The sequence below is a fragment of the Catharus ustulatus genome, chromosome 3 (genome assembly GCF_009819885.2).
Source record: "Catharus ustulatus isolate bCatUst1 chromosome 3, bCatUst1.pri.v2, whole genome shotgun sequence".
Lineage (NCBI taxonomy): Eukaryota > Metazoa > Chordata > Aves > Passeriformes > Turdidae > Catharus > Catharus ustulatus.
The window spans coordinates 98,645,046-98,656,690 of record NC_046223.1 but is presented as its reverse complement, the minus strand read 5'-3'; the positions used below and the strand labels follow the sequence as shown (position 1 = coordinate 98,656,690).

The window sequence follows — 11,645 nt, the reverse complement described above, 5'->3', positions numbered from 1 at the left end:
CGTGCAGCTGCTATATTGATGTAACTTACTAAAGGGAGACAGGGTTACAAAATTTTGTTGCTTGCAATGTTTTCTGACCCAGGGAAAACTCTTCTTCCCCTTACATGTTGTTGTCATCACCCAGGATTCTCAGGGAAAGTATCTCACAAATCTGGAAAGTCTGCTGGAAATTGCTGTTGCAATTTTTCATGAGAAATTTCTTGTGACATGCACTTCATGGAAAACAAAAACTCACATCTACTTTTGTAAGTGAGATGAGGATGAAACTGGCTGAAAAATGAAAATATTCCCTCAAAAGTCTTTCAGGCATGCATTTAAAGCCAACAACATTTTAAGAGAAAGGAAAATATATCAATTTTTAAAAAATGCTTAAACTCTTTTTTTCCCATCTAAACCTATGTTTTTAAATTGGTTTTATACATCAACTCTAAACACAAAACTATTGTCCACTGAGAAAAATGATACAGTATTGCAGAGAGTGAATGAACAGCTTTGATAAATAAATGAATGAATTCTAGCTGTTGAATAAGACCCCTCTTATTGATACTTGTGTTAATTCTTCTTATTATTTGAAATTAATGCAAACTAATTTTTTTTTTACTTTTTAAAGGACTTTTAAAATAAGTTCTTAAAGTTTCTACAAGACACTAGAATTTGGAACAAACACAAATTAAAATGCATGTGAGAAATGTAATGTGTGTTATTACATTATTCAGTGCCATAGAACTCCAAGGAAAATGTTGAAGGAAACAATGAAGGCAGATTTGTCGATATGGGAATGAAACATTAGTATCTTATAACTAAATTAATTACATCTATCAGCTTATTTCTCAGATTAATTGTCAGAAGACATCAGCCTTCTCTACATGCCCAGCATCCCATGAAGCATTTAAATATGAGCGATATTAACTACACTCTTACACATCTGTGCATGAACCACTTTAACAGGAAAGAGTTCCCTGCTAATAAACTTAAACATGTATTATTGTCTCTCAGTTTTCCAGAATATTGATTTTAGGTAAGTCATTATGTGAACTAGCTCTACTTGTATACCTGTAACAGAAAAAACCCCAAAAAACCACAAAACTTTTCTTTCTCAAAAAAACCTGCACCCATTCTACATATCAACAAGAATTTCACCATAAGTGATCTCAAGGTATGTCACAAATTTCAGTCATGATTCAGGCAAGCATCATATCTGGGATCCTCACTGTGAACAGGCAGTTCTTTGTGTTATGGGGCTTCTGGAGTTCAGACCAATACGTCTAGAAACAAAGATAATGTAAAATTAAGGGGGAAACCTGCAACAGAACCATATCGGCAAGAGAATGTTTCTGTTTTGTGTGCTTCTTATAAGGTCTTCACTGAAGAGCTATAGCCCAAACTTTGACTTCAGGGTTGCTGGTAACGTTTCTCACATTGAAAACCTTGCTGGTAGCAAAGTGGTGTACCTGAAACTTTATAAAGGGGACGGGGAGGCTCATCTCTTCCTTTCTAAACTTGTTAACTACAATTTAGTGATTGTAAAGATGTAGCATGAACCAATCACCACAAAAGCATTCTATTCCCCCAGAAGTAATAGACAAATTCAAACCAAACCAGTAAAAAATATGCATGAAAAAACTTGCAGATATAAACTGGCTTTTGTTTCCTGTATTAGAACAAAAGATAATAATAATTCAGTTATTACAATGCATCTCACATGAGATCACGAGTTAAAGTTGGACTGCCCCAGGTGATTACCTATGACTTACAAGTCTAATTTGCTGGAATTCACATTACAGCCAATGGCTCTGTCCTGGCTGTTCAGAATTGCCAACCCCAGATGGGAATTCTGCTCTATGTTTCCAGAGGGCAAAGATTTGCGACACGCAATTCGGACTGATGCCATTCCACCGCACTTTGCAAGTGCACAGGGACGAACGCGTCCCTGCTGTGGCCGCTGCCCCGGGAAGGGCGGGATGCTGCCAGCACAGCGGGGGCACAGTTGGGGCACAGCTGGAGGCACAGCAGGGGGCACAGCTGGGGGCACATCTGGAGGAACAGCTGGGCCACAGCGGGGCCACACCTGGGGCACAGCTGGAGGAACAGCTGGGGCACAGCTGGGAGCACAGTAGGAGCACAGCGGGGGGCACAGCAGGGGCACAGCTGAGGGCACAGTGGGGGCACATCTGGAGGCACGCCGGGGGGCAAATCTGGAGGCACAGCTAGGTGCACGGCAGGGGCACAGCTGAGGGCACAGCAGGGGCACAGCTGAGGGCACAGTGGGGGCACATCTGGAGGCACGCCGGGGGGCAAATCTGGAGGCACAGCTAGGTGCACGGCAGGGGCACAGCTGAGGGCACAGTGGGGGCACAGCTGAGGGCACAGTGGGGGCACATCTGGAGGCACGACGGGGGGCACATCTGGAGGCACAGCTAGGCGCACGGCAGGGGCACAGCGGTGCTGCCCGCCCAGCGTGCCCGGACTCTGCCGCTGTGCTCGGGAAGCCCGCCCCGTCCCGTCCTTTCCCGAGCATTCCCGCTGGAGCGCAGCGCCCGGCACGGCCGGGCAGTGAGACCCGCGGGGAACGCTCGGCGAAAGGAGCGGGGCAAGGTGGTGCCCACGAAGGGCGAGGTGCGCTGGGGTCTGCCGGGTCAGGCCCTCTGGCAGCGCCCGTCCGCAGGAGGCGGCCCGGGGCAGGATGCTCCCGACGGGAGCGAACCCTCCGAGCGCCCGGGTCAGCTCCCCGCGCCCACCGCAGCGCCGTGCCCCGCAGCCCCGGAGAGCCGGAGCGGGGCCGGGCCGCTGCCCCCAGCCCTGGGGCGGCTCCTGGCTCCTTGCCTGCCCTCCCTGCCCTGCCTCCCTCCCCTCCTGCCGGCCGGGATTGGCTGTGCCTGCCCGGGCGGGCGGGACGCGCTGCGCCCCGACGGTGCGGGGAGCGGGGAGCGCGGCCCGCGGAGCGCCCGGGCTGTCCTACACCGCGATTTTCCTTTTTCCCCTTTTTTTTGTTTTCTTTTTTTTTTCTTATCCCAATTCCCTCTCGGGACTGGAAGCAGGATCGGCGTCCCTGAGACTGCTATGCCAGCAGAACTCTCCCGGGCCGTGGGAATGCACGCCATCTCCGACCTCCACTCCTCCCTCCCCCTGCGGCTCCTCAACAAGGGGCCCGAGTACCTCCGCAGGCAGCTGGAGGCCGGCAAGCCGGGCAGGAAAAGTGCCGTGGAGAGACTGGCCGCCGATAAGGCCAAGTACGTGAAGAGCCAGCAGGTCATCAGCAGCAGGCAGGAGCCCGTCATCGCGCTCAGCTCAGCCTCGGAGAGCAGCAGCGGGACCTGCTCGGTGGGGAGCACGGCGGCGGGCAGGCAGCGCGGCTCGGGCACGGGAGCGAAGCCCCCGCCGCTGGGCAAGGCCCTGAGCTCCTGCCGAGCCCCCCTGCAGCACGGCCCCCCCATCGCCCGGCGCAGCACCCGGCGCCAGATGCGGCCCGATTCCCTGGTGATCTACCGGCAGAAATGTGAGCTTGGCAGAGGTCAAAGCCAGGACAGCCCGCGGGGGAGCTTGGTGAGGAGGATCTTCAATGGGTCCGTAAAGGAGAAGCAGCTGGCTTCCCCCGAGCTGCCCAGAGTCATGGAGGACATCGCAGCCACCGAGGGCAGCGAGCCTCTCTCGGCCAAGGATGGTGACCGCGAGCCTCTCTCGGCCAAGGATGGTGACCGCGAGCCGAGCGACCGTGGAGCGGGGCAGGCTGTCCCTGTGAGCACTGAAGGGGCAGGGGTGTGCACGAAAGAGCATGAGAGACCCTCAAAACTGAGTGCGCCTCCTGAAGAGGTCAAGGAGGTGAAGAGGAGAGGTCTCCATCGCTCCCAGTCAGACATCAGCTCTCGCTACTCCAAGTCCTTTGCTGACTTTGACACATTTTTCAAGTACTGTGGCCTGGAGCAGGAGGTCATTGAGGATCTGGGGAGAGAGAACTTCTCCGTGGTGTCTGACAATGTCTCCTTCAAGATCCGCAGCATCAGCGTGGCGACATCGGACAGTGAGTTCACGAGGCACAGCGGGGATGAGGGGCTGCTGGAGGACGAGCTCACCGAGCAGGTCCCCAGCAGCACCTCTGTGGTTGAGCGCAACGCTCGGATAATCAAATGGTTGTACACGTGTAAGAAAGCCACGGAGACCAACAAGGTGATCCAGGAACTGGCCTGATGACTTCATTCAGCATGCGTTGGAGCCTGCTGAACTCAAGGTGTGTGCAAAGCCTTGCCCTGCAATTTGTGTTTCTCTTTCCATTTTAGAGAGCAATGGACTTCTCAAGGTTTATATTAGTCTTTTCAGGAAAGGCTGAAGGAAAATGTATTTTGTTTACCGCATGTTCCAAGTGTGGCTTTTTTGCAACACAGAAATCTGTGGTATTACAAAAACCAAAATACAAACAAGTAAATGCTTGCAGATTTCCAGGTTTAGATCACACCCCCCCAACAGGAAATTAAGGAGTTGGTGTCTTGAAGGATGCCTGCACTTTGCAGTTTCCTGCTTTGCAAGTATCTTATTTCTTCTAATTCCTGTTATATTAAATGCTAGGAAAAAACCTTAGAAAAGTATTCAACCTTTAGTTACAGTTATTTAGATAACAGCTTGAACAGTCTACTACTAATTAGGAGTACACTGTATTTATACCGTACTGCTGAAACTAACACTCTTCAGGAGTGCACTGTATTTACGCTACACTGCTACAGTTTTCCTCTCTTTGCTTTCCTTCACTCTCTCTCCTTCCCCTTGGCACCCTCAAGTATCAGGAAAGCAAAACGGAATCAGTGCCCTGCTAGCGTTCTTATTTCTTCCATGGCTTTCTGTTGGGACCATAAAAGTTTGTTCCAGGTGACCTTATAGCATTTCACAGAGTTTGGGTTTTCCTCTGCAGTGGGTTTTGCTGTGAGGTTGGTGCTGGTAGTTGGGAATGGGTTGTGCGCTTTGCCTTGGTCAGAGGAGTAGTCCACTATTTTAAGCTAAAGATAATGAACACAAAAGTGTGAATCTAGGCTTAGAAATCAATTACTTCACAGACAGAAGCAGAACAAATTTAGCTCTGGTAAAAGCCAATATCCTGGGTTTAGTGAAAGCGGTGTTTATTTTGTGTGTGATCTCCTGAAAAAGGACTATATTCACAGAGCCTGTGGTGTTGATAATCTATGAGATAAGAGTTTTTCTCCTTTGAGTACATAAAACCCCTAGGATAACTACCACAGCTTACCGTGAGGTATTTAAAAATTGCATGAGTGGGTCTTGATATGAAGGATTACATGTATATTTTCTGACAGTTCGTAATTGGTGCGTGAGAAGAACATCACTTGGTGTAGATACAGCTGTTGGTGGAACATGTGGGTCTTATGAATGTGGAGAATTGTAGAGCTTGAGCCTCATGCCTGTGTGGATGTGAGGCTATCACTCTAAATTCCTTTAATCCATATAAGACAAAAATTCATTTACTTGAAACTGGTTCTAATGATGTGAAAATTGGCTCACCTTTAGAATTAGAATTTTTTTCAAAAGTTTTATTTTCTTCCTGTAAGAGGAGGAAGACAGGAGGAGAGCCGTTTTACAAAAACTTTTCAAGGCCATGCTGATAAGAATGTTCTCAGGTTCTGTCTGATAACTTAAAAGAAGTGTTGTTATGTAACAGAACCTTACCCAAATAATCTTACAGAGAAGAAAGGGCTCTCCTGAACTAATCATTTCTCCTTGCTCATCCTTCTCTGGTAAAAGGCCAGGGAGATACACAAAACAAAAGAGGAAGGTGGTGGATTTGTCTTGCAGCTGCCAGCCTTGCTAAACAAGAGGATGGGAAGCAGATTCCAGCAAGCATGAACCACGCAAGAAAAACAACCAAATAAAAGCCTGTTTGCTCCTGAGTGCCCCTGATGGGGGTAGGGTCCAGGTCATCGCCACAGAGCTGGCTCCAGAGGGAGCAGCTGGTCCTTTCCCCATCCATTTGCAGGGTGCTAAGCGTGTCCCGTGCTGCAGCTGAGGCAGGAGATGCTGGTGAGCACCCCGGGGAGGATGCAGTGTGCAGAGGAGATGCTGCACCAGGGCAAAGGCAAGGGCAGGAGCGTGGGAAGTACAAGGACCTGAATCAGTGTAACCTCACATGGGCTTGGTTAGTGGCTTTTTTATTTTATATAAGATAAAATGGTAGTACACAGCCTAACAAGGTGGTGAAAAGGTCTCCATGAAATACACAGAAAGTTTACTCAAGTGATCCTATGTTCATTCTGCAATAACTTTAATACATAGAATAAAGGAGCGCTTTACTCTGGTAGCAATTTCCTTTGGCAGCAAAAATTTTGACAGCCTAGTAAAGACTAATTCAGAGGGTCCTTATTTATAAACCTAATTTTAATAATACTAGGGCTGACTCACAGCTGTTGGATCTCATCTGTCAGGTAGTTTCTGTAAACTGAGATCATACTTATCATTTAGGCCACAGAAGTGAGACGTTCAGAAAGGTCAGCTAAAAATACCTGTGTACAGCGCCCAGAATAAAGGACAATGGCCATCAAGAGTTACCATAAGTTAAATATTACATTTACTGGACAGAATTTAAGGAGAGTTGTTAACACCATATGATTGCAAGGTGAGCCTTGCAGCTCTGGTCTAAATTTTCATTCAGTTCTACACTTTATCTGACAATACAGCATCAAGTCTATATGTTTTCACATTATCCTAGTATTTGGCTCCCAGTAGTTTGCTTATTAAAGGGCAGTGAACTCTGCTGGGGAGCAATATACTCTTCCTTGTGTTCCCTGGTACATCTTTAGTAGTTACTGGTTTTCTACAGGGGTTTGAAAATTGTTGCATCTTCTTTGGACAATAAGGCAGAAACCTCATTTCTGAAATCCCAACATTTGTTATGTATAAAACATCTTTCAAGAACTGCAGGGCTTTTATGGGCCAGTGATCATTCCATTCATATTTTATGTTCTCTGTTTAATTTTTCATGAGCTCTTTGGGATCTGGTGGAGCACCATGTAAATAAAAGAGCATGTTTCATCAGAGGGATGATTGCAGAGTGTGGGTTGAGAGCTTCAGAAAACTGAGGTCCTTGGCAAGATGGTCATTGCTGTTTCTTGGTAGAAAGCTGCCTGGGATCACCTCTGCAGTTCAGTTCCTCTCACTGTCAGTTCTGCTTGATTCTTGATTCTAGGAAGAGGGTTCACTCTGCATCCTCCTTCCTGAGCTGAATTAAGATTATTCAGACTTGAGTTTCTTATAATTCTTAAATGGGTGGGCATTATTCAAGTGGAAGCCTCCAGGGAGGGTAATTTACTAAGTTGGCAGTAGCTGTAGGCAGGTGAATAAAAGTTTTAGAGTATCACGTTATGCTTGTCTGATGTGATAAATAACAAATGACACTCTTTTTTGTCTTTCTTTAGAATTGTTGACTTGGAAGGTGAACAAAACCAGACACAGGAAGAAACTGTTCCCTCATCTGGCTTATGTGTACTTTATCCAAGTTTAATATTTTGTTATTCCTTCCTGCCTTCACCCCCATCCCCTGGAAGCCTCACTTTTGTTAAGCCTGAGAGTGTCCAAGACTGCAATGAAAAGTGGAGATTTTGAACTGTGCCCCAGCAAGAGAGCAGGAAACAAAAACCCCTGGAAGAGTGAAGCCTGGCAGCAGCTGCCATCCACAATAATATTCAACATCAGCTCACTGCCTCAGGATATCATTCCAGGCTGTGACAGAAGGTCTGTTTTGTGCATCCATCTCTTTCCAGCAATGAATTTGTCAACAGTGATGGGGAGAGAAAGTGGGAATGAAGTGGAAATCACATCTGGGTGAGGTGTTCCCTTGCAGACAGATTTCACCCACCTGGATCTTCAAAGGCTCTGCCTCACCGGGCTGTCTGATCAGAGCTCATCATGACATCCTTCACCATCATTTGGTGGGGACTAATTGTGGCATCCTTGTCTGAAATACTTGGCAAACCTTGTAAACTAAATCCCTGCCAAACCTCTCTTTCTCTGAGTGCATGCAAGCCAAACTGGTGTCCCTTGTATCCATCTAGTTTGCTCTTGCTAGTTTGTCACACAGCTTGCTCAGCCATTAGGGAAGAATAGCACCAAATCCTTCCAGGAGCATGGTTCCAAGAAACAGGTATTGAGGGAGGTTTTGCATTGTTTGTGCCTTGCAGAATGGTACAATTTGTTTGCAGTGTGTGCCTGACTCTGACATGGCAAACACTGCAAGGTTTGGCAGTCATGGCGTAACACCTTTAGATTTAGGCGGTGAGTGAGCAGGCTCTTACAGAATGGCATTAGGGAACTATGTGAAGTGTTCCAGGCTGTGTATAGCCACACTTCCCAAGTGTGGGTCTGGCTGTACAAGGCAGCATCACTGCCCTGCAAGACAAGGAGGCATGGTAGGGCACAGCCAGGCCAGAGAATGTCCTGGTGACACCCAGTGCAGACAACAGCTCACTCAATATCATCAGTAAAATGCTTCATTTCGGCTGCCTGAGCTAAACATGTTGAAAAAGCTGATACTTGGGTCATTAGTGTAGTGAAGGAGGCCTCTGGAGTAACTAATGAAATTTGCTGGCTATGCCTCAAACACCCCAAACTGTCATTGTCTGCTAGAAAATCAAAGCATTTCTACTTGGACATTAGAAAACCACAAAACAATTTTAAAAATTTTTAAAAAGAGCCAAAGCTACTTTCCCTTTCATTTGCAGTGATACCCATCTGTGAAAGAAAGCTGCCTGACTGGCATAATGTTGACTTCATCTGTTGGTCCTGCAGGGGTTAAAAGTTTACTTTGTATTACCATAGTTGTGGAAAAATTCCCCTTGAAGAACTCCTTGACATCAGCTAAATATCCTCTGAGTTGCCCTTCCATGGGTTTTAAATGTTCTTGTCAGTCCTTGGATGGTTAGTTCTCAATTACAACAACAGTTTGGAAATGCAATGTCTTCTGTTTCTAGTGTTAGGTATTAAGGCCTACATGTCTGAAGTTCTTAAGACAACTAGGTAACAAGATAAAAGATATCTTATGATAACTAGATAAAATAATTTTTGAACCCAATTTTCAACTGGGAAAAAACTAAATTGTTTGTGCGAGCTCCTTCAAACTTAGAGAGAAGATAATATGTGTGGATATTTTCTTACATAACCAAATCTCCATATATATTTATTACATTATTATAAAAGACTGATTCTCGGAACACTTAAAGATGCTGCTAATATGATAAGATCTATACACTGAAGGTGCAGGTTTTTAAGGATCACAGTCTAGGTTTATGAGTCAGGAACATAATCTGTTGTATCTGTTCTGTTCATGCTCCCAGCAAGATGCTGTACCAATATATATTTATATATCAGAGCTAAGGAATTCTTTTCTTTGAAAACATGGATGACTGTAGACAGCTCAGAGTGCAGGAAAAATCTTTTGAGCTACAATCCAGTGCTCTGTGACAGGGGAAGAGAATTAATTTATTGTTTCCAAGGTAATTTTTTGTTTCATTTTCAAACTGCTATTTGTTGTTCCTCTGTCGGTTGAGCAGCTTTCAAAAGTTAAGATGGAAGATGTATTGCTGATGAGTTTTCAATATTAGGAAGGATTATGTTTAGTTTGCTTGAAAATACTGAACATCAAGCCTTTCTGAAAATCAATGAAGTTTTATGGCAGGGGTTAGTGAAATCAGAACTGGACCCATTCTGAATACTTTTATAATCCCTCTGTCTTTGTGGATAGTTCAGGAGGGTTCAGGTGACTTTCCACACTGATGTGGCAAAATTTCTCCATTCAAACTCTGTAGGAATCCCAAGCACTCCCATTTATTTCAGAGATGATGTGAACCTAAGATCTTTGCCTGATAAGCTATAGATTCCCTTTATTACCTTCTGGGGAAGCTAATAATTTAAGTTTCGTATATGTTAGAACAAAAAGGATGACAGTCTTTCTTTCCCCATATGTTTTGGGAATGGGTAATTCAGTGCTTTTTCCAAATGATAAGGGCTCTGGTGTTCGTTCCCTTCCTGTTACTGTTACATGTAAATGGTTTTCCTTTCTTCTGCTGAGTCCTTCAGTCATATCCTTCAAAATGAGAAGAACTTGCTAATATTAGCCACTACCTATCTTTTTGGAAAAAAAAAATCATTATATTTTGGTTCAGTTTTTTTTTACTATTTGATTGTAAAAGATATCCTTTGGGATGGAATTTTCCAACTTTGGTGTTAAACTGTGGAAAAGGGGGCTGTTGTAGTTCGAACAAAAGTTTTAGCAACCGAGTTGGTTTTCCAGTTGTCTGGGGAGCCTAAAACAGCGGCTAATGACAAAGGCTAGTCATAAATTGAATTACTTTGTTTGACTAGAACTATGTCAACAAAATAGTCAAATGGGATGCAAGTCTGCAGAACAAATTGCTGTTTACACCCAAGTGTTTCATGGTTCTCCAGTGCTGTGACAAGGGGCAACGTCCACATATGTGGCATAACAGGAGAAAGGTACAAAGTCTGGGGTTTATGGCCTAGAATAAGGAGATAAGACTGAAATCTTTGCAATATACTGTAAATACTACTGTACAGAAATCTATAAGAAATAGAGATTTTTCTATATGTATATTACTTTTCTAAGGGGCATAAGTCTACATGTTTTATGAAATTGGCCAAGCATTACAGCAGCAGAGATCAAGCAGAAACTTTCTTCTGGAGCAGGTTGTCCTGCCATTGCCTTCTGTGAAGTTTCTTGCATCTGCTTTTGAATCCTTTGAAATGGCATACTGGTCAGATCTGATATGGATGTTTCACCATTGTAATGCTTGTATTCCTGTGAAAAAAACTGCGTGCTATTGAATGCATACAAATAAAACTACCACTCTGAGAGGTTTGTTTTTTAAAGTATACTTTTATTTTGCTGTTTCCATTAAAGTGCTGTTATTTTAAAGCTCAAATCCCATTAAGGAATTAATTTCTCTGTGAGTGAGGCTGCTACTCAGCTGTGAACATCTGAAAGTGCAATGCATTCCTGAACCATTCCCAGACCCCTGGCTGAGAGCTTAGACATGGAATCTCGCAAGGAGGTGGCACAATAGTAGCTCTCAATATCAGTAAATTTGAATTATATGAGGCTAAGGCTGTTCTACAGCATTCTAATATTTTTTATTTCAGAATAAGGCTGAAAAGATGGAGTTTATTCCTGAAGGGTACTATTTTTTTTCCAAATTTAGTGTTATATTTGATATTGCTCACTGTCAAAAGCTACGATGTGCTGCAGGCAATACTGAATTCATCTCAGCCAGTGTCCAAAGTAGGAGGGAGTTCAAAGTTCTGCTTGGAAAATACATTATCTCCAGAATCTTATACAGAATCTGTTGTTCTTTCCATAGAAAGAATTCAATATATTATGCTAAATCTCTATTTATTTTGTGAAGAAAGCAGCAGAAATAATAGTTGCATACAGTGAGCTTTTACCAGAAAGCAGTGCACACCAGTTTCATAGTTATCATTTTGGTATGGTCTAATCTGTCCAGACTTTCACCAGCCAGCATTTGAAGGCAACTTGAAACCCAAGAGCAGTTTTATTATTTCTGACATGTAACCTTCCTTTCACAAATCCTGGGTGATCTATGTCAGTGCAAGGTACAAAGCAAGTCTGGAAAGGCTGAATG

At 44.6% G+C, this 11,645-nt stretch overlaps 1 protein-coding gene across 1 annotated transcript; it reads left to right on the top strand.

The window, feature by feature from the left end:
• The first annotated feature begins 2,936 nt into the window (after positions 1 to 2,936).
• On the top strand, positions 2,937 to 10,845 carry FAM110C (family with sequence similarity 110 member C). Its single transcript, XM_033053664.1, has 2 exons — positions 2,937 to 4,225; positions 7,410 to 10,845. Exon 1 carries the CDS (start codon positions 3,061 to 3,063, stop codon positions 4,183 to 4,185), a length of 1,125 nt encoding a protein of 374 aa, XP_032909555.1. The 5' UTR covers positions 2,937 to 3,060; the 3' UTR covers positions 4,186 to 4,225; positions 7,410 to 10,845.
• The last annotated feature ends 800 nt before the right edge of the window (positions 10,846 to 11,645 follow it).